Source organism: Equus quagga, chromosome 5 (genome assembly GCF_021613505.1).
Source record: "Equus quagga isolate Etosha38 chromosome 5, UCLA_HA_Equagga_1.0, whole genome shotgun sequence".
In the NCBI taxonomy this organism is placed as follows: Eukaryota; Metazoa; Chordata; class Mammalia; order Perissodactyla; family Equidae; genus Equus; species Equus quagga.
In genome coordinates, this window is record NC_060271.1 from 115,931,878 (window position 1) to 115,959,265 (window position 27,388).

The window sequence follows — 27,388 nt, forward strand, 5'->3', positions numbered from 1 at the left end:
CCCTCACGGAGCTTGCACTCTAGTAGTACACAGCAGGTATTCAATAAATGTTTCCTGAAGGAACGTATCACTCCTTCTTAGATGATAATAACAGCAACACATATAGACCTCATGGCACTCCAGATACTATTATACATGCTTTATACTTATTAACTTATTACAATTTAATAGCAACTCCATGAGGTAGGACTATGAATATCACCATTTCCCAGGTTAAAAAACCAAGGCAGAGAGGTTAAGTACCTTGCCCACTGACACAGAGCCAGTAAGTGGAAGAATCTGGATTTGAACCCAGAGCCAGTTCTCACTCACTGTGCCATGCTGCCTCTCAGATGTATCCTCATTGCTGTGATATTAGTTAGAAAGTGTGGCACAAGTTGATAAATCAAGAATCTTTCACGCTGTGTTGCTCAGGCTTTGTGGTAAAGGCCCAGGTCTTCAGCTTTGCCTCTACCCCCTGGAGTAATCTCCCCCCTCTTTTATGCCATAGGGAGGCAGGGATGGCACTAGGACCGAATTTGTCTCTACCCATATCAGTTCCCAGTCCTCTGAGAACGAGGAAATGAGCCTTCAGGAGTTTCTTAGATCCTCAGAGGAAGGCAGGGTGCCCTATCTAACCTTGCCAGAAAGTATCAGAAAAATATTCATGAGATAAGCAATAAGCAAGACGTGAGTAAGTGTGAGGTGGCCTGGGTAGGTGTTGGCCAACTTCTGAGGCCTTTGGGCTCTATGCTGTCTGGTTTCAGGCTTCAACACATTTCTCTGCCTTTTCTTAACTTTCTCTTGGATTAAGGGCTCAGATGAGTTTAAAAGAACATGTTAGAGATTTCGAAAAGGCCTGAAGAGTCCTGTCTTACATCAAAATAGATGGGGAGCTGGTAGTGCTGAGCACCCCAACACACCCCGTGAAGCAACAGGGTGCTGGTTACCGAGGCTGTTCTAAAGACGGAGCTTCAAGCACCAAGGGGACAGCCACACACTTGGTCCTTCCCCCTCCCCAGCCTTCCCACGGGATTCCAGGACGTGAAGAACTGTGTGGAAGTTTCCAAAGACTCAGCAAGGGGATGGCCCCTGGTTCATTTGCATGTTTGTCAATCACAGAAAATCTCTCCATACCTCAAGCCTCTCATGGAGTTTTGGTGACATGGGCAGGTAGTTGCTGTTCCTGTAGGTGAACAGATAGGGATTCTCCTGCAGAGAAAGGTAATATGTTGTAACCAAGACCCAGAAATCTATATCCTTTCATCCAGCAATGCCTTTGGCCAATTTGGAATATTCATACCTCTCATCCATTTATTTAGCAACATTAATTACACACCTACTACATATTAGGCACCCATCTTCACATTTGGGGCCAGATGAGCTGTGGCTTTGTCCCTACGTCCCTAGGCTACAGGTGTGGAGGGAGCCTCAGTTCTGCTAAAACAGCTTTCCTGGCCCATAGGTGTAAACCTTAGATGTGCCAAGTGTGCAAAGCTGTGCCCAGGCCCAGAAGAACAGCCCCAAGACTCCAATGGGGCTAATGTCTCAGCTGGGGAAGACTGCGCTTCACAGCCAAGCCCACGTGGTGATTCCATCTCTCTCCCCAGTTCAGCAAGCGATTCCCTCCCCTCCCTAGTCCTTGCCTACCTCAGAAGGACATTTCACCGGCCTCCTCTCTTTTGCGCTGAATGGCTCATCTTTCTGTCCTGCTGGCTCCATCTAGAAAAGAAGGTGATCTTTAGAACAGAAAAGCTTGCACAGGTGGCAGCATTCCAGGGTACCACTGAGAAAGAAGCGTTAGCCCAGCATTTCTCAGAGTTTGACTTTGGACCTGCAGCATCAGCATCGCCTGGGAACACATTAGAAACGCAAATTTCCAGCCCCAACCCCAGACCTACTGAGTCAGAAACTCGGGGGTGGGGTCCAGCTCTCTGTTTTAACAAGCCATCCAGGGGAGTCTGATGCACGCTCTAACTGAGGCCCTCTGCACGAGAGCATCATTGATTCCTAGTCCACCTCCCCTGATGTTTTGGTTGTTGTTAGTGCCATGGAGTGGATTCCGACTCCTAGCGACCTTGCGTACAGCAGAGCAGAACCCTGCCTGGTCTTTCTGTGCCACCCTCTCTCCTTCCAGCGCTTTATTAGACAATGCTCTGCTTCTGTTCATAGGGTTTTCATGGCCAACTTTTTTGGTAGTGGGTGGCCAGGTCCTTCTTCCTAGTCTGTCTTAGTCTGGAAGTTCCGCTGAAACCTGTCCACCACAGGTAACCCTGCTGGTATTTGAAATGCCAGTCCCATAGCTTTCAGCGTCACAGCAACACTCAGCTGCCACAGTATGACAACTGACAGATGGGTGGTGTGGTTTCCTGACCAGGAAATGAACCTGGGCTGTGGAGGGGAGAGTGCCGAATCTTAACCACTAGACACCAGGGCTGGCTCTCCTGAAGTACAGAAGGGGAAACTGAACACCAGAGAGGCTGAGCTGGGACTAGGACAGTGTCCTGGTTCCAACTAAATCTCCCTCAGTGGGTCACCAGCTTCCTGATCATCCAGTGGCCAGTTACTCAGCTTGACATCTTACCCCCCTCCTGGCTGCCCAGCTGCTGGCTGGCCCACTGATCAAATTTCCCTCAGAGAGGAGAGCAGGGATGGGAGGGAGGGGCAAATACACAGCCCTTGTGTAAAGCTCCCCTTCCCTTTGTGGGTGTAAACCCATGGCTGGTCGGGAGTGAAACCCTCTGTTACCTGGGACCTGCTTAGACAGCCCTAAGTGAAGCCACTTATGGGTCCTGGGTCAAGTCCCATGTCTTAAACTAGGATGCAGGAACAGTGACATGGGACACAGCACAGCCCCCACACACAGACAACTAGAGTGTCCGGTGATTCCGGAATGAGTGACATGGTATCAGCTCTGATAAGGGCAGCTACTTTAGACGATAACTGAAGCCCATCTGGCAACCTAGGCAGAAAGTGTATGGTGCCCCGGCAGATGCTAAACTCAGGTGAAAGTATTGAAGGGAAGATGCAAAAATGAAGGCAGCTGAAGAATTCGATGGGGGAGAGTTTTATTTTAGCTCCTTTTGTGTTTTTAAATATTTATAATGTATATGTGAACACAAAAGAAAAATGCAGTGGCTTTGAGAGATCACAGATTTTCTTGTGCATGTGCCATTTTCCTGCCGCTTGGCACCCTCATGTTTGCTGTCAGTCCTAATGCCCACAGATGCTAGGCTCCCATGGCACCTTGGTCCCTCATGTCCCCTTCCAAGGACCTTGACAGGGGACAACAGGAGGAGGCTCCAGGATGGAGCACCCTGTCTGGCTCCGTGACAGGCTCTGCCATCCTCCACCAGGATTTTAGATTCTTCAGCAATATCTTATCCTGGCATTAGTGCCCAGTAAAGTAGAAGCAAGGAAAGAACTTTACCCTTCTCAGGATTGGCTTTTCAGCCAAATGGACAGCGTCAGATAAGAGGGTGTAATTAACCTTTTGGAAAAGGAGTGGCAACATTTTCGCTTAAGGCCTGGAGGAGGAACTGGGCTCCCCACCTTCTTTCAGTTTTATTCTGATGGTGGACGCTCCTAGAAATGGGAGGTCCCACCAGAATGTTCAGAGCTGCCTGAAAGGGAGCGTTTAGTGGGCCTGGGTTGGTGGCCCCATGTCGTCTGGCCTGCCTTCTTCTCTTCTCCCAATTTTCAAGAATTTAATCAATAATAGGGTCTGGAAAGAAACATTGAAACAGCAACATCTTAATGGTTCTGGTAGAATGGACATAGCAAGGCCTATTTTTGAAGGACCTCACAGAAGGAAAATTCATAGATTTTCTCAACAAACTCATTAAGAACCTTGTCCTAAATGTCTCTTTATCAGTCACCCACATTTTTTCCTGCTGCCACTAATCCTCTTTACATTCACTCTGACCCCCTGTCCTCATCTATCTTCAGAGAGGATGGAGAATGATGCCACTACTTCAAATGATCCCTTGTGTGTCCCTCCTTCTCCTGCCACCCTGGGCTGCACACGAATGCACGTCCGCTCCAGGGTGGGGACGCCCAGAGCTGGTCTTTGTGCTGACTCGACTTTTCAGTCCTTTAATTGCTGACATCTCCTCTGCACAGCTGCCCTGCCACCCTGAAATTAACTGGACTATGGGAGGGATGACCTTAGACATTCTCTCCGAGTAGCAAATTCCCACTCGAATGTGAGCAATTGCTGAGTGTTCTCATCCTACTCACGGCTCTAGCACCTTGCACAGGGCTTGGCATAAGGTGGGGGTCAGTGATTGCTGGAAGGATCTGGCAATCAAGTTCCCCACAGGTGGGTCTGTTCAAAACTACTGCTGTATAAGAATTATCAGAAATTATTGAGGAGGAGTCAGAAAGGGCCTAGGGAATGAATTATGTCCCCAACACAAAATCCTCCTCAGCTTTGTGCCGGGAGCTCAGCTTCAGTCCGGGGCTCATTCAGCTGGGATGGTTCCAAGTGTGTTTCAGAAACAGGGTGGTTCACCACCACTGCAGGCGGTGTGTGGGGTCTTCCTTTACTGGCCCTGGGAGCCTAACACACACTTTGAGGCTTGGTCAAGGGAGAGAAGAAGCTGGCATGGCCCCTGCACAGCCTCACCCACCATTGTGTCCTGGAGTGTGGTCAGGAGAGAAGCTGTTGTTAAAAAAAGAAATAACAGGCCCCAAATGGAGTCATTTGACCCCATGACAGCAAACCAAGACTTAATTACAGTTTCAATGCATCCTAGGAATGTGAAGTCTTTAATGGTCAGTCTGAAATGTCCTGATGAGCACTAGTGAGGTGATCTGCATAAAACCCCTGCCTTCCTTTCCCCCTCGAAGAAGGTATCCTGGCCTGAAACAATCCTTTCTTGTCTTTGCTAACAGCTTCCTTACCCCACCCTCCTTTTGCCTATAAAAACCTGCCATTTTGTACGCTTCTTCGGAGCATCCTTTGATTTGCTGGATGGGACGCTGCCCCATTCTTGAATCGTTGACTAAAGCCAATTAAACTTTCAAATTTACTCTGTTGGAATTTTGTTTTTTATCACAGTAGAACCTGGCCCCTGTGGTTGCAGCAATTCTGCTGTCCCCTCTGCTCCCACGCGTGAGGGTAGCCCTCCGTTGGGGCTCTGTGTGTCTTCGAATGTGGGCATGGATGGACATATGTGGCTTTTACCTCTGTGGTCTCAGGTAAGCCCAACACAGCAGAGACTCACGGAGGTGGAGGCAGAGGCACGCCCGGCCTCCCTGTGTCCCTGGGAGGACACAGGAGTGAACCCAAGGGTGAGCCACTCCTGTATTTTCCCAAGGCCCTCTGAGGCTGGCAAGCAGAGAATATGGAGGCCCAGAAAGACCATGGGACTTGCTATTCCATTCCCAATTTCTCATGGATTGACCCGTGCCTGCAGGAGCGGTCCATGTGTTCTGCTGCGCTCACTCCGGAGCTGTGGGATAGCCTGGATTTTGCCCATGAGGAAGCCAGGGGCAGACACCTCTGGAGAGACCCCTCCCTCCTTGCTGGTCCCACTGCAGGACCCTTGAGGACTCTCACTGGGAAATGACTGGTGGTTGGTCGGGCAGGTAAATGCCCACCCAGGATAGCTGCCTCTTCCTCCTCAGAGCCCCTGTGACACCTACCGTGTCCCAGTCCTTTGGCCTCAAGTGTGACAGCTTCTGTTCCCCTCTGTGCACCTGCCCATCCTCACCCTCAAGTGGGTTAGGGGACACTGTGTGTGCTGTGTGCCCAATGAATGCACAGGACATCACTCGGGCTCAATACAGGCAGTTATCACTGCTGCCACCACCACCTGTGACAGTCAGTAGCCAGAGGAAAGGAGAAAGAGAGGAAGAGGAGCCCTTTCCCTGGGGTCTGCTCTCTCCAGCGTCCTTCTGTCTGGCATTCAAGGTGCTTCGTTTGTTCTCAGGGCCTCCTTATCCCCATGTTTCCTCTTGTATCAGACCAGCCTCCTACTGCCCCTTGCTAATGCATTTGGCTCCTTCTTTTCTCCAAGTCCTTTGCTCACAAAGGTCCTTTTGCCAGGGAAGGTCCACCCAACCTCCTCCGACACATCCCACAAAGCCAATTGGAATCCCATCCTCGTGGGGCTCTGACCTCTTGCCCCTGTTGCTTTTGGGTGCACAGTCCAGCACATTATCTTGTTCCTCAAGGTGACTGACCCTTCCGCATACACCCTAAGCTCATAAAACCAGAAGCCATTTGGTGTCTCCTGTATCTTGCTTGGACCTAGCATAGGGCAGAGCATATTGCAGGTGCCCGTGGCTTGCTTGGGAGAAAGCTGATGTAGGAGGAGGGGACAGGTTTGGCTGAGCTGGAATAATCAGACCTTCCCGCTGTGGGGGTGGGGGTGAAGGCAGGGCAGCCCCTGCAGGACAGGGCAGGTTCCTTTTCTCTGCCCTTCACAGGTGACCAGCAGAAAAGTGATTTTCTGGGGCAATATCCCACCCAAGGGTCAGGCTCACTAACAAGGGTCCTTGTTCAAAGAAATCTAACGCCTTCTCCAAAGGACAGTGTGATTCCATTGACCTGGCTATCTGGGGCCACTCCCTCCCCGCCCCCCTCCGCCCCCGCTCTCTGCCTTGGCTGGTGAGGGCTGAAAGGCAGCTGCTCATGGTCCTCAACTTAGCGCGTCAATTGAAGGTATGGAGAGAAATTTTTCTAATGCGAGGAAGAAGAAAACCAAGTTTCTGTCACTGGAATTCTAAAAATGGGACAGCTTGGATGGGGATAAAATAAATGGCAAAGTCAGGTCCCTGTCTGGTGCCCTGGAAATGTTCAGAGTTTTGACATTACATTCCATCCACTGACTAACCCCCAGAGCCCTGGGGGACCTTCGGAGTCTGGGAAAGCCTGTCATAGTTGCAGTAAGAAGGGCCAGTACATGCTGAGAACTCACTGTGGGTCAGGAGTGAGCTGCACACTTGACATGTGTGGGGTCAGGCGTTATGATCTGGTTTTTGCAGAAAGGGAGTAGAGACCCTGAATTCACGCAGCTTGTGAGAAGTGGAATTAGGATTTGAACCCAGGTCTTCATCTCTCTAAAGTCCATACTCATCCCAGGTACCACCCTGGGCCTTTGAAACCACACGAGGGCACTCAGTGTAAAGTAAGTGAAAGCTGGACCGGAATTGCAATGTGAGCCGGATCACTAGTGCCCCACTCCAAGTGAAGTCTCCCAGATGGACTCCCAGGGAACTTCCCTGCCTCCAGGAAGAGCAGGACTGAGGCTGCCCAGAGAGAGCCTGCCCTTGGGACCAGGAGGTGACACTCCCAGGCAGTGGCAGCTGGGCTGTCACAGGGCATGGGAGGATCCCTGGGCCCAGAGTCATCGGCCTGGGATCCTGCTGGTGCCCTGTGACCCCTCTGTCAGAGTAATGGGCAGGGCGGGCAGGGTGGTAGACGCCCTGCTCCTCCTTCTGTGGGCCAACGCCCAAGGCCAGCACGGTGGCCTCCTGGGACCCCAGACACTCACCATGTTGTTCCAGAGATTCAAGGCGAGTGTGGTGGGATCCTGGAGTGGCTGCTCCCCCTGAAAAAGAAGCAGATAAGGACCCCTGTGTGCCCCCAAGGATGGGCTGGACCTGCTGTGCACTTTGGGATGGGGTGGCCCTGATCCACGCAGACTCTTTCCCTCAGCCCCTCCCCACTAGTAATGACGGCACTTATAGGACTGCTGTTAGGGTCAGGCCTGCAGGAACACGTGAAATGTCTGGCTGCTCCTCATTTTCATGGGGTTCTCCATAAGGGAACCAAATAGCACAAGGAGTGGTGACAGGGAAGTGATTCGGGTGTGATCTGAGTAGGGGGAATGGGACCGAATATTCCTCCTCCCTTTAAACCACAATTTAAACATCGTTGGAGTCCTAGAGCGGCACGATGACTCCAACAGGGCCGGAGCCAGGAGCTGAGGGAGGGACTGTCCCAGACGCACAGCGCTGAAGCCCCAGAGGCATCACAGAGACTTCAGTGAGCACATGTGGACCCCCACAGCGCTCGTGGTCTGAGTGGCCCCACTGGGGGGAGGGGCATGTGCCCAGTGACCTAGGGGGGAGGAACTCAAACTACCCTCCCTCCCAGGATGGATGTAGAGAGCATGCAGAGGGAGGAGTGTGGTGTGGTGTCCTAGAAATTCTATCCTGAATCATCACAACTAAGAGACACTGAGGGCTTCCCAAGCACCAGGCGCTGCTCTGAGTTCCTCGCATGTATTTATTCATGTGATCCTGACAACCACCCTAGAGGGATGGAATGTTGATAATAGACCTGATTTCACTGATGAGGAACCAGAGCACAGAGAGTTCAAGCAACTTGCTCAAGGTCACACAGCCAGCCCATTCCAGAGCCAGGAGTCTGGCTGGGTCCATGCTCTTTACCTCTAGGATTCTCTGCCTCTAAGAACCTGCCTCATAGGGCTGTCCAACCCCCTGGGGAAATTGTCAGGAAAGTATAAGAATATTGCAGCATTTCCCTCCAGGACTATATATCCTGGGCTCAGTGAAGCCCAGCTGGGCTGGGGCTTCTGCAGTGGGGAGGGTGGGAGAGGGAGAGGGTATGTGGTTCAGGCTCCTTTTGATTCAGCTCCTGCGGCCTCACGGCAGCTCTCACTCACCAACAGGGTTGTCTCGTAGAAGAAGGGCTGGAAAACCACTGCAAAGGACCCCTGCTCGTTATACTTGCTGGAGGCCAGGAGACGTTCCCAGCTTTCCTGCAGAGGGGAGCGAAGAGATGTGCACCCAGGAGCAGGAGCAGAGCCCAGCCTGCCCATGCTCCTCCCAGGGAGTCCTCAGCAGCCTTCTGTCAGGTTTACCCATCACGTGCTGAATTCAGTGCTATTCGAAGCTCTTTGTGTCTTACACTTTGGGGCCCTTTGATTAACTAAATTGGGTTTTCATCTTCCTCTGAAGCCCCAGCGTGACAGACCTGAAATACACCCTCTGGGAGGCAAAGGTGTGCACCAGCCCTGCACGTGGCCAGGGCCACTTACTGTACTCTGTTCAGGGGTGAAGTTCTATAGAGAGGTGTGCCATTAACTACCTAAAAAATGTCATTTCTGATGTGGAAGAAGTGCCACGTAGATTAGTGTGTAACTTTTTTCTTAAACAAAAATCATGATGTTGATACTTAGGTAGGAACTGCACTTTGAGCTGTTTGCTGAGAGGGACGATGGCTTCCGCTGAGCCATCCTCACTCTCTTGGGGTCTCTTCTCTGAACTAGAAAGCACATCTGTGGGAGGCCTGAGTTGTCCTCGGACGGTAGTCTTGGGGACAAGCCTAGCTCAGCAGCCACAGATGCAGTGGTATGAGCAGTGATGACGACCAAAAACATTTCAGAATGAATCTTCAAGTTCTCCACTGTCTTTCACCTGGAGTACCAGCACTGTCCCCCACCCCACCCCTGCAGTAGTGTGGTCTCCACTTTACATGCAGAAAGTTGAATCATCACCCGGAAGTGAACTGAGAGCAGCTCCATGGTTCTTGACTCTTAGTCTTGAATTCAGTTGGAGAAGTTCTACATTAGCAAACTTGTACCCTAATTGTTCCTACCAGCCCCCGGTTCTCCTCCATGACCACCCGCCCCTGTGAGCCAACAGCCAGTCTCCCAGAACGGGCTCACCTGATAGGACCACTGTGCCACAGCCTTAGACAGCCTAGAGGTCTCCTCTGAGCACCCATGGGGCTCTGCTGCAGGGCTGCAGGTGAAAACAGGCCGGAAGTGAGAGCGTGGATGCAGGGTAGGGCCATTCAGGCTGTCCCTTGGGGGAAGCAGGGGTCTGGGGGACCTGGCAGTTGCTTAGGGAGCGGAGAAGGAGAAGTTGGAAGTCTTAGAGGGTGTGAGTGAAGGAAGGAAAGAGAACAAAAGTTGAGGAGAATAAAGGGTAGAGTGGAGAGTTGGTACCTTGTGGAGATCTGGTTGCCCGGCTGTCCCTTCCTTGGGGTGGGGAAGGGATGTGGAGACAGCTCCCTCTCATCCATCTCCTGACACACCGCCTCCCCTCATTGCTCCTCACACCAGAAACCCACCCCCAGGTCCCCTCCCCTCCTCTGTGCTTCCTTCCTCCTCAAACCCTCCTCTCCTCTCAGCACTGGCCTCTCCTTTCTGTTGTCACTCCCTCCAGCTGTCCCTGCCCTGACTTTTTCCATATGAATTTCTTTTTTGGGTGCAAAGCCATAAATCCTAGGATTTGGGTTCAAGGAGTTTAAATTCTAGGAAAAATTTCAGAAATATGTGAGAATCAAGTCCTGTGAAGATAACATACATTTAGGTTAATTTTTTTTCTTTCCACTTTCCAGAAGTATCGCTTCTTGGCTAAATAGATGTTGTGCCAAACCTGTTTTTAAAACTCTCTAATCATTCTGGTGGGGGTAGGCCATCTGGCACCACTTCAACCAGACTGAATATTTCATTCTTTAACTCAGTCCCCAAAACAAAACTTGGCAGAGGGCCCTTCCCCCAGCCTGACTCTGCACTCACTGGCCAAGATCTCGCACATGACGACTAATCTCTCTTGGCCTCTATCCTTTTTGGATCACCCTCATAGGACCAAAGCACATGAAGTACACACACAGGGCCTGGTGCGTGGCAGCCAATCAACAAATGCTGGTCCCATTCCACTTCCCTTATTACCTGAGCTGTGTCCCCTGATGCCAGGGAGAGACCCCCATTGCCTCAGAGAGATCCACCAGGTTCACAAATGCTTTGGGGACCTAGGAGGATACAAGGGAGAAGATGAGCATTTGCAAAGTCACCATTGCTGTCCAGGGGCTACTCTGGAATCCCTGGTTTGAGCCCAGTCTGGGGGTCTCATTGAGCACAACAGGCCTCTCCTTGGTTAAACAGGTGGCCCCTTTGGGACATGTTTGGTTGGTGTCAGTCCAAAGCTGCCAGCTGTGTCATTCCAGAAATGCATCATTCATTGTCCCTCATGGTGGGCAGGGCACCTCCCCAGCACAGTGTCATCAGAGGAGCAGGACCACTGTGGCAATGGGACAGTAGACCCTCTCTGACTGAAAAGCCGACTCCCCAGGGAAGCCAAGGGGATGTGAGAGCCACAGAACTCCCCTTGGAGTCTCAGGACCTGCAGTGCTTATCATGGTCGCTCGAGAGAGGCCATCAGTGCCCCAGACTCAGTCAGAGAGAGGCCTCAGGAAAGAGGGGGCTCACCGAGTCCCCAGGGAGAACTGTGCTCCACTCCTTCTTCTCCCCAGAAGGCTCTCTCAGAAACATCCTTTGGAAGAGTGAAGAGCTCTATACCTGACCCGTTTTCATCAGAAAGGTGAGGAGACTGGCTCCTCCCGGGTTTCCCTTTCCCTAGGGTCTTGATCTCCCTCACAGGAGTCCACTTCCCCCATCCCAGTGGAGGCCATTCGAGAGAAAACCAGAACCTGCCCCACCCACCCTGGGAAGGGCAGCTTCCTTTTGGCTGCTGAAGGTGCCTGTGAGGAAGCTCTGGGTGTGTGTCCCACGGAGCTGGGGAAGCCGCAAGCCTCACCTCCTGGTGCAGGTAGTCCAGGGTTCTAGTCAGCTTGTCCATGCCACTCGTCACACGGCTTTCCTGTAAGAGGAGAGATATGCAGAGTGCACGTGGAGACGGGGGTGGGGGCAGGGACACAGGGGTAAGGACGCCCAGGCTCACGGCCAGCCTGTCCCCACCCCGCCCCCCAGTCCCTCAGCTGAGGTGATGGTGGCAAAGGCCCCATCCAGACACCAGTTTCCCACAAACAAGTGTAGAGTTCCCAGAGCGTCCTGGGTTTTCTGTCCATTCTCTGATTTCCCCAACTATCACCCATCAGGAAAAACCAAACTCCCCCAGATGAGAAGTTCATTGTCAGGAAAGGGCAAACTCAAGGTCAAGGCAATTCTAAAGCCCACACAGAGGGATGGGAGATCCAACTTATTCCCAAAGGCTGAGGGAATCACTTTTATCTGAAGAAAATCTGTTCCAAAGGGGGAATACATTACCCCTGGATTTAAGGACCCAGAGGGGCTTCGAAATCTCTGCGTGGCATGATTTTAGCAGATCTCTCCCTGCCACATTCGCCCCAAGTAAGAAGAGGGCCCCCAAGACAGGCTGAGAGGGCTCCCGTCACTGGGTGGTGTTTCAAGACACCCCCTACCCACCCAATTCCTTGCAGGTAATGAAAATAAGCAAATGAGAGCACCCGAAAAGGTATACCTTTTCAATGTAAACCAAAACACAAAAAACAAAAATAAACTTTACAACATGACAGACCCCTGAGCTGCCTGCAAACTGGCTGTCCCCCCAGGCGACTTGGCTCAGACAGGAAGACAGGAAGGCAGAGGAGCTGTTCTATTTCCTGGAGGGACGTAGGCAGTGTCTCTGGAGACAGCTGCCAATCACTGGGGCTGGGATTGCGCGGAGGGCAGCCCCCACCCCACGTCCCTGCCTCCGTGTGAGGTTATCTCTAGAGGCCGGTGTAGCCGCTCTGTTGCGGTACCAGTGATAAAGCTTCAGACCAGTTTTCTTCAGTTAAGCGAGTCTCTGCCTGAGCATGACACTATGTGTCTCACTTTCCCTTCTGAAGAGCCTTGGGAAGTCTGTCTAGAACCGTCCTCACTGCCCACCTGCACCACATCCAGGGCACCCACCCTCCCCAGGGAAACCGGGGAAGCCCTGGGCGGTTCTCCCCTGAGGGCGCACCCTGCTTCAGAGGCTCCTCAGTCAAGGTGCTTATTCAGCACTGCAGAGTGAGTCGGGGCCACCCAGTCACCCCAGACACGGAATGGCTGTCGCGTGGGGCACCAGCTGTCCCTGTTCCTTAGTGGAAGACGTTATGCTCCTATAAAATGTCACTCCTGTATAGGGTCACGTATAATAAACACCTCCTTGAACCCAAAGTCAGGAAAAAGCTTAGTTCTCCAAATAACTTGCACAATTCTACTTATATTTTTTGCCTCCAGATTCAGAAGAAGGCTGTGAAGCATGATGACTTTTGTCATACATTTATGACCAATTAAAAGTATGTGGTTGCAAGTGTGAATGAACTCAACCGATATATATCAACATGACTAGGTCTTGAGGGAATGTCACATATTGACAAAAATCATTAAGTTTGATAACGACAGATATTGGGAAGGTTGTAGGAAGCAGGTGCTCTCAGATGCTGGGGGGACACAAATGGGTTCAGCCACTCTGGAGGGCATCAGGCAGTCCCAACCAAGACTTAGAGGTGTATATATCCAATGAGCAGAAATGCCACGCTTAGGAACCTGCTCTAAGTACTTTTCTTCAAGCTATTTTGACCATGACCACAGTGTGAGACATGTTTCACATTGCAACCTAGAACACGTATTTAAGTAGAAAATGAAGCAAAAATAATCACGAACCAACACTTGCTCTACTACATGCAATGAACTCTAATATTTTATAGTTTATAAATTTGGTTGTAATCTTTAAAACTGATTTTTGACCCACTAATATACTTCAATCTACAATCTGAAAATCACCGTATTTAAAAAAGCACACATCTTCAAGTAAATGAACAAGACTGTTTATAATAATGAGAAACTAGAAACACCTAAATGACCATCAATGGGATATGCAGAAATAAAATGTAGTGAATTTACACAATGGAATACTATGTAGCAAGTAAGAGGGATAAACTCAATCCATAGGTATTAACATGACTAGATCTGAAAAATAGTGAAAAAAATTGCTCAATAATACACATGATAGAATACTATTTATGTTAAATCTCTCTCTCTCATTCACACACACACGCAAAATAATATTAGGATTCATAGATATGTAAAAGGCTTGGAAATAAAAAGGGAGAGGATTGGAGGCGGTAGCCAAATGGTATTTTAGCTTTAATGGTAATGTTTTAGTTTTTCAAAAGAAGAAAACATTTGTACATTGCCTGTGTAACTAAAAGTTAATAAAAGTAAATAATGATAGATGCATGCACAGAGGAATGCATCACGTAGTCAAGAGTGCTTGAAGGCATAAATACATGAAAGAATGCAAGAATTCACACAGGAATGCTTGAATGCGAGATAAGGTATATGGAAGAACTCATGAATGAGTGTAGGCATCAATGAATGCATTCAAACTTTTAAAAAATCAAAGGAATGCTAGCAAGAACAAACGCATCATAAATACAATAGCATGTGCCTACACGTGAGAGAATGAATTTATGCATGAATATGATAATTTATGGACGGATGAATGGATGGATGGATGAGTAGATATAAGAGGAATGCAGCAATGCCTAAATACTTGTTTAAGCACTTCGTTCATGAATAAATATTAGTATCCATCATGACCAGAACGAGGGCAGAGTGCATAATGACCAAAGTGGGGTGGGGCAGAGAATGAACATGGATTGTAAATTTCATTTGGCATGGGCAAAAACAGATGGTGAAGCAGAACAATAAACCTTCAATATCTGTATGCTACAAACCCAGGAGATCTGCAGGTATACTGTTCAACAAGAGCTGGTTAGGGAAGGTGGCCTTCCATCTGCATTTTCCCAGGGCCAAACATCACAAAAGGAATGGTATTTGATGGTGGGTCAGGAGTCAACGGAAGCATGGGGCATTTGGAGGAAAACAAGAGTGTATTTTGTGGGAAAGGGGTTCAGAAAAGAGGAGGACAGCATCTCAAGAAATTTCACCTATTCTTGTGCCACAGCCTGGCAGAGGTTCTGGAAGGTGGCTGAAAGGACAGTGGACAGGTAACTGGACGCCATGGCAGGACCACCTTGGTGGCAACCAGGCTTTAGTCTCCTGAAGGAGAGTCTGTGTGCCATTTATGTCATCACAGCCTAGATTTCTAAACCACTCCTTAGACTTTCAACTGATCCTAACCTGGACAATCTTCAAAAAAGACTTAAGTCATAGGTAGTCACCTACATAAATAATAAATAAAGCCACATTTTTCATGTCCTGTTCCCAGGAAAGCCAAAGTGCCTGGAAGACACAGTGGGCCTACAAAAACAGCAAGCTTCTCATTACAGCTAGAGTCTACAGGCCAAGAGGTTATGACAAGAGTACACAGCCTACTTTATTTCCAAAATTCAGTACTTACACGAAATCAGTGTTAAAACAGGCAAAATCATTTTTGACCGGGAAGGTGATTTTGCTCCGTTGCAGAATGATCTTTGACTCAGCTTATCTATACCTCAATTTCCTTTTCCTGACATGAAAGATGGTAGCTAAAAACACTGTCCCTGCATATGGTCCCTTGAGATCTTAGATGTCTATATCCATTTGTTTATCTTTCTGTCTATTTGCCTAATTCTGAAATAGGTGCCACCAGGCCCAGCCTGACAGGAGCAGATTTAGTTCATTCACTCTGCTCCCATCCCCACATTTGCAACCCCTCTGCCTCCCAGCCTGCTGTTTACCTGTTGGGTGGAGGGACATAGGTGATCCTGGCTTGCATTACTGAAGAACACATTGATGAGCTTCCAGTCATTTTGAAAGTCAAGTTGCTGAAGAAAAGGGCAACAGCATGAAAAAGAGATAATGGTAAGACCTGACACCAAAAGAACATCTTTCTTTCTACGTCTTTCAATCTCGTAACCCACAGCCATAATATCATCTTTATGGGTTTTTCTTTTTAAAAGAGGAAGTATATGGTAGGAATCTAAAGTTGTTTAACTCTCTAGAAGGAGATTTGGCAAAGTATATTGAAAACTTCTTTTTAAGGGCATACCCTTTGATCCAACAATTCCATTTCCTAAAATGTATTTTAAGGAATCAGGGATACGTGAAAGATTTACCTACAGTGAAGAAGCCTTGTTCATAAGAGTGAAAAATTGGAAACAACATAAATGGCTGAAATCGGGGACTGCTGTGTAAATTGTGGAACATTCTTAAGATGAAACACTGTAGCTATTAAAATGATGCTGGAAAATGTAATTATTGCCTTGGGAAATATTATATTGAGAAAAGCAGGTTATAAAAAGCATCTACATCTAGTAACATCCCTTTTTTATAAAATACATACAGATAAATGTGCTTAGAAAAAATATGGAAGAGAATATACACCAAGTGTTAGCAATTATCTCTGGGTATCAGGTTGAAGGATGGTTTTAATATTCATTTTGTTTATCTGTGTTTTCTGATTTTTCTACAATGAACATGTGTTACTTGTGGAACATTTAGGAGGCAGCCTGGTGTGCTTGAAGAGCACTGAACTGTGAATCACACTCTAGATTTTAGCTCCAACTAGCTGTGTGAAGTCAGACAGGTCACGTGACTTCTTGGGACTTCAGCCTCTTCCTCTGTAAAATTATGGGGTTGGATTCAGGACCTCCCAGCTATTCTCAGGAATGTTATGATTACTCCAGAAATTCTGGATTTCTCCTGTTACGGGGAAACCAACTCTTTACAGCGTAGCTCCTGCACTTGTCACTGTCCCTGTATAACCTTGAATGACCCAGCTTTAATCCCTGAACCCTGGAATGAATGATGGTTGGCCAAGACACTGTCTTCCCTCGGTTCCAGTGGTCCAAGCCCAGTGCCTGGTTAGAGCCAGCTTGGCAGCAAGGCTTGCCTTGATTTGATACTTGCCCAAGAGGAGAGTGTAAAAGATCGGAGGATGCTTGATACAAACTCATGTGAGTTACCAAGTAAAGAGTGTCTGAACTGCTAGGAGAGTGGGTATCAGGGCCCCAAGATGTATAGTACAGAGGCCTCCACCTAAGAACTAAAATGAGCATAGTAACCCATAATAACAGCAATCGCCACTTCAATGACAATGACAGCTATAGGCTTTCACTGAGCATTGCCTCTGTGCCAGGCACATCAGACACCTGGCTTAATCCTGAGTCTTGTGCTGCAGGCTCTTTTATTGCCCCCCTTTCATAGGTGGGGAAACTGAGGCTCAGAGAGGTTAAGTGCCTTACCCAACATCGTACAGCTAATAGGTGGAGAATTCAGGATTCACCCTCACACTGGTCTCCCTCTGGAAGCCAAGCTCTCAACCACCTCCCTAAGTGAGAAGTTATCTAGTCCACCGGCTGACTTTTGGCAGAACAGCGTTGTGAACACAAGAAGGGTCCCTGCGTTAACGGCCTCCAGAGAATCCCCACAGGAAGAGCATTTTTGGTGCACCCAGGCCACACGGGTGCCGCGGTCAGGGCATGGTGGCCGCGGGGCCCCCACCACCTGGTGTGTTTGGTCCAATTGCCCCGCAGCAAAGCCAGGCAGCTCCAACCACAGTGCCAGCCAGATCCTTACCTGGTTCTCCTTCATGCTCCTCACCAGGTCTTTGGCCTGAATCCATAAGTCTCTGCATGGAGGGAGGGGGCAGAGAGAAAAACCAGTTAAATATAAGCTCGTTGAGGGCTGGAAGCTTGCCCCTCGCCCCAGCCCAGGTACAGTCTCTGAGCCTGAGGCTACACTGCACCACCCCTGGCTTCTGGAGGGCAGATAGTGACATGATTTTAAAATCAGGCCCATCAGGCAGACTGAAATCCACGCAGGAGACACATTTGACTTTCGTTTAATCCAGATCTCTACTTTTAAGCCACTCTGATTTTGTCAGCACCCCCCAATTCTTCCTTCTAGATGCCTGGGACAGGATGAGCAGGAGAAAGCCAGAAAACGGACTTACTCAGCACCAGTGGAGGGTATCACTCTCTCCCTAGGGGCACACACGGGCCTCAGAACAGAGGGACTGAAGTGTCTGATGACATCTGAAAGGACTAAAGAGAGAGCTGGTTTGAGGCTGTGGCCTTGAGAGCTCGAGGTCACCTGTGAAGACTGACCCCTCTAGGGTCAGGAGCCAGGGCTGCTGCCCCTTCCCCAAAGCACAGCCTTCACCCTGCTGGGGGGTGAGGGGGAGGGGCGGCGGTGCTGGGAGGACCCTGGAAGTGAATGGAGCTAAAAATGAGCATCTGTCAAGTGCTAGGCCAGGCCCACTGCTAAGTGTCTTATGGGGAAACTGAGGCTGAGAGAAGCTAAGCCACCTACCCAAGGCCTCAGGGCTAACCGAAGTCGCTGGGATCTGAACCAGAGCTCTCGGAGGCCAAAGCTCTTAACCGTCAAGCACTGCTGACTCCTTAGGGAAAGTGTGCTGGGACAGGGACCCGGCAGGCAGCCTCCTTGCCCCCTCCCTCCTGCAGAGAGTGACAGCGGGGTGGGAAAGCTCCGGGGAACACATGTCCCAGAGCTGACAGCCAGAGGACCACTAAAAATAGCGCAGTCAGGAGCAGTTAAGTTGTATCTTGCTCCCAAGAGAGGAGAGGGCAGATCGGGAAGAGTGTCATGCGAGGGAGATGCCTCCGCCCCCGTCCCACTCCCCCTTTCCTTTCTCCCCCATCCGGAGTGCCTGGGGCTTTGTGGGTGCAGAATCCAGCTGACGCCACCGTGCAGGCAGCAGAGAGGGTAGGGGTGGGAGAGCTGGGCTGGAAGTCAGGAGATGGTCACTTGGCTTTGTCTCCTTGGGCAGCCACCTCAGTCACGTGTGACTTGATCTTCATCCTCAACCCAAACTAATGAGCTTCCTTTTCTGAGCCCTGACTGGCTTGCAGAAGGAGTCCATTCCTACATGTGGTGAGAGAACGGAATGTTCCAAGGCCGGTTGAAGACTGCAGGGGCAGCATGAGAGTGTGTGCGCTTGTGTGTGCACGTGAGGCGGCGGGGGTGCGGGAGGACCACGTTCCCTCCCTCACCTCAGGAGAGCCCATGAGGACAAATGACAAAACGCGAGTATCAGGTGGTAGGTTTTTGAAAGAGAATTGCTTTCCAAATTAAAAGTGTTGGTATTGTATTGCTTCTTTGTGATCAAACATGACCTTGGATCTTTTCACACAAATCTGCCTGTCATTTTGTTTTAGGTCCGCTCTGTACTGGTCAGTCCTCGCTGCCTCTCTCTGAGTTCCCAGTGGGGTCAGAACAAAGGACACAGGCTGTGGGTCTGGACTACTTGGATTCTCTAGGGATCTGCCATATACTGACCATGTAACCTTGGGAAAGTCTGTTTACCTCCCCGAGACTCAGTTTTTCTATCTGCAAAATGGCCATGGTGGGTGAGGGCATGGCTAGATTGGAAGAGCTCTAAAGTTCTGGGATTGGCGGGGGGGGGGGGGGGGGGGGGGGGGGTGTGAGCTGAAGTGGGCTGAGCCAAATGGGGCTTGGGCCAACCCCACCATACAACTGCATGGACCTGATGTGCCTGGAGCACTTTCTCCTTGGAGGACCAGTTGCTCCTCTGCGGCTCGGCCACCCAGCTGGCTCCAGGTCTGGCACCCCATCCTCCCCCTTTCCCCTGCATTAGGGAGGCTGGATTCACCAGCAGCTACAAGTGAGTCCCGCCTTTGAGGACATCCAGGCGCAAGATCTGCCCTCACTGCCCTGCCTTCCGTGGTGCCTCTGGCCAGGTGGGACTTCTGGTCACTCTGGGCTTAAAGAAGGGCAGTGAGGCCTTGTTGCCGGGGGAATGAAGAACCAAAAAATGGAGACAAATTGAGAAATCAGGCAAAGCAATAGCTGTATTTGTGGTTTCAGGGTCTAAAGTACATCTCCTCTTCCCAGACACCACAAATATATCACTTTCTTTCTTTCTTCCTACCATTTAAAGGTAAACAGGGCCAAGGCTGGGCAGAGCTGTGACCGTGAGTCACTCAGTCAGTAGGGGCCTCCTCTTTCAGAACCCTTTGACTGACCCTTTGCAAGGGGACTCCCTCACCTGTCAATCAGATCCTGGAGGGCTGTGTACCAGGCCTCAAGCCCCACTGCTGGGTGGCAAGGGCTAAAGGCAGGGGCAGCATCTTATGCATCCCTGTTCTTGTGGGGAGCCTAATTGTGCCCAGGCCCTTGGTGAAATCAGTGGCTAAACTGACAGGGCCCTAGCCACCTCACTTACTAGTCTCAGCGGGAATGTCAGCTCAGCAGAGCATGGCATTGAGGTCTGAGTCTTCTCGCTCTAATTATGGAGTGAAAGGTGATTTCCTTGTTCTTGACTTGTGAGCACCAAGCATAGGCAACTCTACCATCCCACTAGGCTAATTCGGCCGGCGTTAAGGGCCACGGGGGTTTTGGGATTACTTAACAGAGTCACAGGGTATGTCTGATAGTAAACGAAGAAAAGAAAGCGACAGATAGCATATTCATAAGCAAACTCACACATACAAAGGCCAAAATATTAACGATGATTATCTCTAGATAGTAGGATTACAATTGATTTTCATTTTCCTGAACCCAATTGATATGTTTCTTTCATAAGCAAGGGAGTTATTGCAAAATGAAGCGGGCTGAAAACCAGACCTGGGTCTTCTCCTTGAGGGCGTTGGGGGAGTGAAGGGTGCACAGTTTCCCCACATAAAGTGCTTCAAGTCCTGCCCGGGGTCCTGGGGGAGCAGGAGCCTCAGGACTCCGGCCCAGCCACCCCTGACCCCTCTCCCATGGCCCCTAACCTAACCCAATGCCTCCTGGCTTCTCTGCTCAGAGACCCTCGGGCACATTTCTCACCTTCTCCTTTGAAGTGTCCAACTTTTCACACCCTGGCCCCCTGTCTGTCCTCTCAGAATGCCTCCCCTTTCTCCTCAGGCTCTGTGAGGAAGGGGTCAACAGGGTCATTCTCTTCATTAACCCAAAGGCTGCTGTGTCGGGAGGGACAGGAATAATCCGGAATCTGACCACAAATGCACAGAACTCACCTGTCACCACTCCTAAGCACGCCTGCTGTGGCAGTTTGTCAGTCCTGTGAGCAGAAGCAAACAGGAGCGTCAGGCTGCATTTGTCGCCCACCAACCCTTTCCCTCTGCTGCCTGAGGTCTATTCATAACAAGCTTAGGCTCAGCCTTGCTCTGGTTCTGGAATTATCCTTCTTGGAGCCAGAGACACAACTTAGATGGCAATGAAATCACCAAAATGAGGTGAACAGCTCCGTCTGGATCCTCCTCCCCACTTTTCCACTCTGGTCCAAAGCGGGAAGGGGATGCAGGCCCCGGTGTAGAAGGGGCCTGCTCCTGGTCCAACCCCGTGCGCTTCCTCCAGAGCAGAGCAAGGAGACTGGTGGCGGGAACAGGAATGCCGCATTTGGCCTTTCCCACTTTTCTTCTCATTCACCCAGAGGAGCCAGGGGCATTCAGAGGCACAGGGAGGGTTGGATGGGGAGGCAGGAGGCTGGGTTCTTGTCCCCGCTCTGCCACATGTTCTAAGGGAGCCTGGAGTAAGGCATTGACTCCCTGGCCCTCAGGTTCCCCCATCAATGAAATACGGAGATGAAAGATCATCTCTGAGGCTCCTCTTGGCTCTATGGCTCTGTGGTTCTAGAATAGTTACCATTTTTGCTTCTCCACGTCGACTGTCCCTGAGTCTGGAGGCTGAAAAAGATACGAAGTGTGAACAACCCAGCCAGAGAAGGCGGCAGAGGCTACCCTGGGGAGACGCCAGCTGCCCGTCAGACACCCCCTCCCTCCAATAACAGGGGCCCTGCGGATGCAGAGAAAGGCCACACCTGCCCGCGTCAGCTCTGCAGGGAGGCAAGAATGCCAGACTTCCTCGGCAGTGTGCTGGTGGGAACTCAGATCAACAGAAAACGTGAACGTTTTCCAGAACAGAAAGCAGGGGCAAGAGACTTATATTTAAACGCATCTTGAAACCTTATTAACATTCTACTTAGAAGCAAAAGAGATAGTTTTGTTGTGACCTTCCGTAATCTAAAATTTATTTTGTTTATTGTCTGTTTCTCCCGTCTAGAATGGAAATGCCATGAGGGCAGAATTTCTGTTTTGCTCTTGCCTGTGTTCCTTGGACATAGGACAGTGCTCGACACATCATAAGGACTCGATAAATATTTGTTCAACAAATATCTTTTGAATGAACAAAATAAGTTTCTGATTTTCCTCTTGGCAAAATGCTGGACAACACAGGACGCTCTCTGTTCCCTGGTTTAGGGCTGGGGGTGAGACGTGGTCACCCTCCTGGGAATCGCGTCCTTTGCATGGTCCTAGGGATGCTTGGAGTCGTGCCCAGGACACAGAGAGCGTCCAATACCTATTAACTGTTGTCAGTAGTATTATTTTCACCGGTTCTGACACAAATTCTCTCTCTCACAAATCCTAGAAGATGGAGTCTCCAGGTGCAGTGGTGACAGGTGACAGCTGTGCCCTCCCTCCCTACACCCTGCCTGCTGCTGCTTCCCTTTAAAGAGCCTGCTTAGTCTTAACCACCCAGCTCAAAGGACAACCAGTCTTTAAAACTCGGTCACTCCTCTGGTGCCCTCTGGGGAGAGCAGGCTGACCGTGACTTTCCTCTGACTGGGATGGAGTCCTTTACTCCTCAATGAGAGGGAGTTTGAAAGGCAAAATTTCCAGGGAGGGGTAACAAGTTAAGCAAAATACCATACTAAAATGCAAGTCAGGGATCACCAACAAAGACACAAGACAGGTGAAGTCATGAGGGCAGCCGGCCTCCTGGGGCGGCAACGAGGTGAACAGCCTGTGCCCAACCAAAGGAGATCTGACGGAAGGCAGAGCCCTTCCTCAGAACAAGCCCGATGTGGGGTGGGGAGGTGGCGTAGGGGGAGAGAACAAGAACAACAAGGTGGGGAGGTGCGGGGAAGAGCTCAGGGAGAAGTCACAGAAAGGGAAGGCTGGGACAAACCCAGCAAACTCCTAGCTCTCCATTTTGCCTGCTGCCAGCCATTTTCTTTCCACACTTTTCATGGCCTGAATGTTCTGTGGCGCTGGAGACACAAAGCTGAATAAGACACAGGCCCTGCCTTCAAGGAATTTGATATAGTGGATTGTAAACTCCCTGGCATGGAAAATGTCTGTGACTCTTAGTTAAGCAAAAAAACCCCCATAAAACAAGTCACAGATAGTCTATTGCAAAATGACCCTATTTAGGTTTCATATATGTATGCACACACACTCTCTCTCACCCTACATATTGGAGTGTGTGTGTGTGCTGAGGCAGGAGAATCAGAGATGTGAAGGACATCTTTAATTTTTTATACTGTATATATGTATTTTGATTTTTTCTTATATTGAACATGCATCACGTGTGTTAGTTTGGAAATAATTTTTATGAACATTTACAAACCTGATCTTTAAAGTTCTCTGAGGAAAAGGGAGTCCAGAGCAATTAAACAAGTGTTCCTTATAGTCACAAGTGACTGTGCCTTCTTTACAGAAAGCTGCAGGAACTCAAGGTAAGACATCCGCATTATAGACTTTTTTCTTTTTAAATTCACCATCTTCCATTATTTTTCCTTGGCCTGATGTTTCTAATCTGCCAGGCGAAGTTCCTGACAGCCGTCTCTGGGGGGACAGAGGAAGGCGGCCTCCGAGGAACCGTGCCTCCAGGATGGATCCTGAAGGCGAAGGTGCCTGTCGGCAATGAGTGCGATTCTGGGGCCGGGACACCAGCATGGACTGGAGCTGTGTTCTGTGCCGTGGGCCTCAGGCTCACGCAGGAGAAAAGGGGAGCTGAGTGACAGGCAGGAGCTGTGGGCCTGAATAATTCATGAGCGAGAGAGCTCGTTCAGAGCTGGGACCAGAGTGGGAGTCATTGATTCGTTTAACTTTAGAAACCTGACTGGGGGTGGAGGTTTCCCTGCCGCGAATTTCCCCCCCAAGGTGGAAGAATGCGAGTTCTCCAGCGAGTGCCACACGTTCCGGGCCCTGGAATGTAACAATCAGCACGCAGAGACACACGGGCTCAGCAAAGTCAACGTGCTCCCGGTGACATGAAACCTCCTTTCTCATTTATTCCCATCTCCCCCTTCACATCTCTCCCACTAGGAAACCTCCACCTTCACCCTCATCAGCACGCACAGACAGCACACGTGCAGTTTTACCACCCCCAGCACAGGTAGAATAAGACAAGGGTGGGAAGCCCCGCCTGCCAGATTTCTCTGTGCCCGAGGTCAGTTTTCTCATCTGAAGCTCGCACTTCACATACGACTGGCACTGTGCATGGGATGGTGGGCTGGGGTTGCGGTGAGGTGGCAGGCTGGGCCCAGGGGAAGGGGCTGAGGGTGCAGGGAGTACAGACTGCAGCTGGGATGCGGAGGGACAGTGGGAAGGAGACGTGGGGGGTGGGGAAGAGCACACTGCGGGGAGGGGATAGACCGGTTTAGGTAGGGGAGGTACAGCAGGGCTCGGGGGCAGAGCCCGGTAAGTGTTCTGTTCAGCTGGGACTCGGGGGCAGCTGGCTGCAGATCTTTACTAAGACAAGGCCAGGCAGGATGGTGGGAAGCCAGGGCTGATCAGGGAATCACAGTGGCATTCTGCTCTGCTCTCCAACCCTCTTCTCTCCAGATGCCTCACTTTCTGCTCATCCCTCTCTCTTTCCCTCTTTCTCTTCTTATCGCTTTCTTTCTCCTTTACCTAACCATATAAAATATACCAATTAAAATTTATTAGCAAAGATGGGTGTATTTTTAAAAATTTACCGTGTGAGTAAGGGCATTTTTTCTTTATCTCATAAATAGAGAGTTTAAGAGATTATTTTTAAAATTCTATGTGATCTTTGACTTAATTTATCAATGGGTTTAATTTATTAATGAGAAACTCCAAAAACTTCCTCACGCTAATATAAAGAGAGGCATTCATTTGATTAAAAAAAAAAAAGGACCCAGAATCCCCTAGATTTTAGGATTTCTCCCATTCAGAGAATGTTCTTCTCTCCCCAAATGAAACATTCTGCCTGGTCACTAGGCACTCATTCAGAGGGTCACTGTGCCTCCCACCTCCATCTCTTTGAAATACTCACAGTTTCCACATCGCCAATGGCTGCCACAAATTTAATATCAGAAGGTCTCAGAGAGTGGACTGTGGAGACAAGAACGCATGGAAGACGGTTAGATCTATATTCCCTATGGTGTGGGCCGAGGACGCCAAATGGGAAGGGCAGACCCACATCCCCCAGCCTGACTCAGCTGCTGAGGTTGAGTCTGTCAGCCACGGGAGTGGAAAGCTGAAGACCAGGCAGTTGCTGGGAGCTCTCGGAACCCCACCCAAAAGAGGCTCCCTCCTCTCCGGAGGGCACAGTGTTAACTGGACTCACAATCTCCAAACGGGTGGCCCATGGAAGGTCACTCATGGACCTTGTTTTCCCTCTCACTTGCCCTCTTTCTGCCTTTCACTTCCCTCTGTCCCTTGGCTCTCCATTTCTGGGCCACTATTAATAAGTAAGAGGGCAACAAATTAAAATGAAAGCCACCTGGGTATAAAAGGGATCATGTTGGTATGAAGATTCGCAGAGAACAGCACTCAAAGCCAGTGAACACACACAAACATCAGATGCAAATCGTATGCAAATAGTCACCAGAAAGCCTCCATCACCCCCCCAGGCCACCAGTATCTTTAGAATGAAGTCTCCCTAGAAACCACTGACAGCCTCCCTGGTCGTGCTATGGGGGCATTATAGGTAAACCTCTTAAAGAAGGTATTTCCTAAGAAGCACATCAATTTCTTTTTCCACCTACACTCTTTACAGAACAGAATAGTAAGAAGAGCACGCTTAGCTGGAGAGCCTGGTTGGTGCAATGCAAACATAAACAAAGCCATTAGACACAGTCTGCAACGCCGTCACTTAATGGGATAAAGCCTGAGAAAAGGACCAGCTCAACAGCAACATTCATGGCATCAACGGACTAGACAAATCTAGCCCATTATAGGAAAAAAATGTCTAGAGCAGCCACTGTGGCTACATTACAGGATCGGGGAAAGCATGTGGGGGACCAACCCACAACTTCTGTGACATTGTCCGCCCGCCTCAAGGTGAGCTCCCAGAGGTCACCTTCACCCAGGCAAGTCACTGTGGGGCCATGTTGGTTTTATCTCGGAGTGCTGTGTTGGGCTGTGTCCCTCCATAGAAATAACCGAGGGGGAAAAGGAGGAGGCGTGAAGGAGTAAAGATGAGGAAGAGGCAGGACTTGAGTGGCCAAAAGGTGCAAGAGGAGTAGGGTTGGAGCCTCTGCCAGTCACATCAGAGAGAAGATGCTGGCCTTCCTGGTTCATGGCTCAGGGTCATATACCTGACTTAGAAGGCACACTGGATCCTGACTTCTTTGGGTTGCATAACAGAACATTCTTCAGGGTCTGCAACGAAACCAAACATCAGAAACATCAACTGCCTTGTATGGAAATATTGCAGATCTTGAAAGCTTGGTGTAGAAATGACCCTGTACTTGTTCTATCTAGGTTCGAAATCCAGAAATAACAATTGTGCTAATCACGTTCTTCTAACCCTACCCAAGTCACCTGGTAAAAAGGGACATGTGTCTGTTGACAACGATTTTAGCAGGTTGCAAGTAAGGATGCCCCAAAACAGTGGGGTGGAGAAGGAGGGAAAATAAAAAAGAAGAATAAAAACCAATTGTTGGGATAATGAAAAAATTCTGGATATAGATAGTGGTGATGGTTGCACAACATTGTGAGTGTACTTAACGTGATTGGATTGTACACTCAAAAATGGCTAAAATGGTAAATTGTATGTGTATTTTACCACAATAAAAAAAGAAATTATTGAGAAGAGACTCAGTATATATAGACTAAAAAAATTAAAAAGTCCATTCTATGCTGTTATATTTTTTGTATTACCTACCTCCTCTCTTTTAATTTGATTATTTACACAAAAGCAGGTGTATGAGGCATTACGTTTATTTGCTGCTGGAAGCTGGGCAAACTTGAAAGTGGGAGACTCACATCTCCACTAGATGGGTGTGCCCTAAGCCCAGAGGGGCTGACAGCAGCAGAGGAGGGACTGGGTGAGCAGTGCCTGGTCCTCAAGACTACTCGGGCCACCTCAGATGCTCGTGAGTCCAGAGCAGCCTCTGCTTCTGTGAACCACATGGAAGGCTTTGGGAAGGGAGATCACATGTTTTCTCCCCAGAATTGAGAGTGGAAGGGGAAATGCTCCAACAGGGGAAAATGTGCAGTAAATCAGGAGCCTGACCACGTTCGCCATCATAAGAAGACACAAGTTAATTTCTCTTGAATTACCGATTGCAGACAGAGATAAAGCATTTACTCTCAACTCTTATCTTGTGGATGTTCTGGGAAGACCTCATCCAGATGCCTTCAGATAACTCACGGCATCTGCTTCAAGGTTCACAGAGATAATAAGCCCATTTATAACTCTCTTGGGACACTTCTGGGAACCGCCCGCTCGGTCTGCAGGGATGATGAGCCCCAAATTTCAGGAGACACGGTTATGCTGTCTCTGCCCTGCCAGGCAGCCGACAGTCCCTGGGGGAAGCTGTTCATTCAGACCATTCCCTCAAGGCCTCAGGGAGGGACCTGCCAACTTGCATCAAGACTTGAATTTACCCACTAGAAGAGAATCCCACTTCCTCCCATGAGGGCAAAATCCTCACCTCTGGCCATAACTGCTCTTCCAATGTGTTTTCTCCAGGAGAAGTATGGGCCTGGGTGGTCCCTAAAAGAAAGCAA

The 27,388-nt window shown here is 49.6% G+C and overlaps 1 protein-coding gene across 1 annotated transcript in view; it reads right to left on the bottom strand.

Moving 5' to 3' along the window:
* The window catches only part of PLB1 (phospholipase B1), a 127,238-nt gene that overhangs the window by 75,704 nt on the left and 24,146 nt on the right, over window positions 1-27,388 (bottom strand). Inside the window, exons 2-16 of the mRNA XM_046661319.1 lie at window positions 27,313-27,374; window positions 25,972-26,035; window positions 24,705-24,763; window positions 21,267-21,307; window positions 20,639-20,682; window positions 17,593-17,683; window positions 17,217-17,268; window positions 15,377-15,463; window positions 11,500-11,562; window positions 10,635-10,714; window positions 9,624-9,699; window positions 8,619-8,714; window positions 7,482-7,538; window positions 1,630-1,701; window positions 1,117-1,191 (exon numbers count right to left, since the gene is read on the bottom strand). Coding sequence (XP_046517275.1) covers window positions 1,117-1,191; window positions 1,630-1,701; window positions 7,482-7,538; window positions 8,619-8,714; window positions 9,624-9,699; window positions 10,635-10,714; window positions 11,500-11,562; window positions 15,377-15,463; window positions 17,217-17,268; window positions 17,593-17,683; window positions 20,639-20,682; window positions 21,267-21,307; window positions 24,705-24,763; window positions 25,972-26,035; window positions 27,313-27,374 — 1,019 coding nt within the window. The remainder of the gene's footprint in view (window positions 1-1,116; window positions 1,192-1,629; window positions 1,702-7,481; window positions 7,539-8,618; window positions 8,715-9,623; window positions 9,700-10,634; window positions 10,715-11,499; window positions 11,563-15,376; window positions 15,464-17,216; window positions 17,269-17,592; window positions 17,684-20,638; window positions 20,683-21,266; window positions 21,308-24,704; window positions 24,764-25,971; window positions 26,036-27,312; window positions 27,375-27,388) is intronic.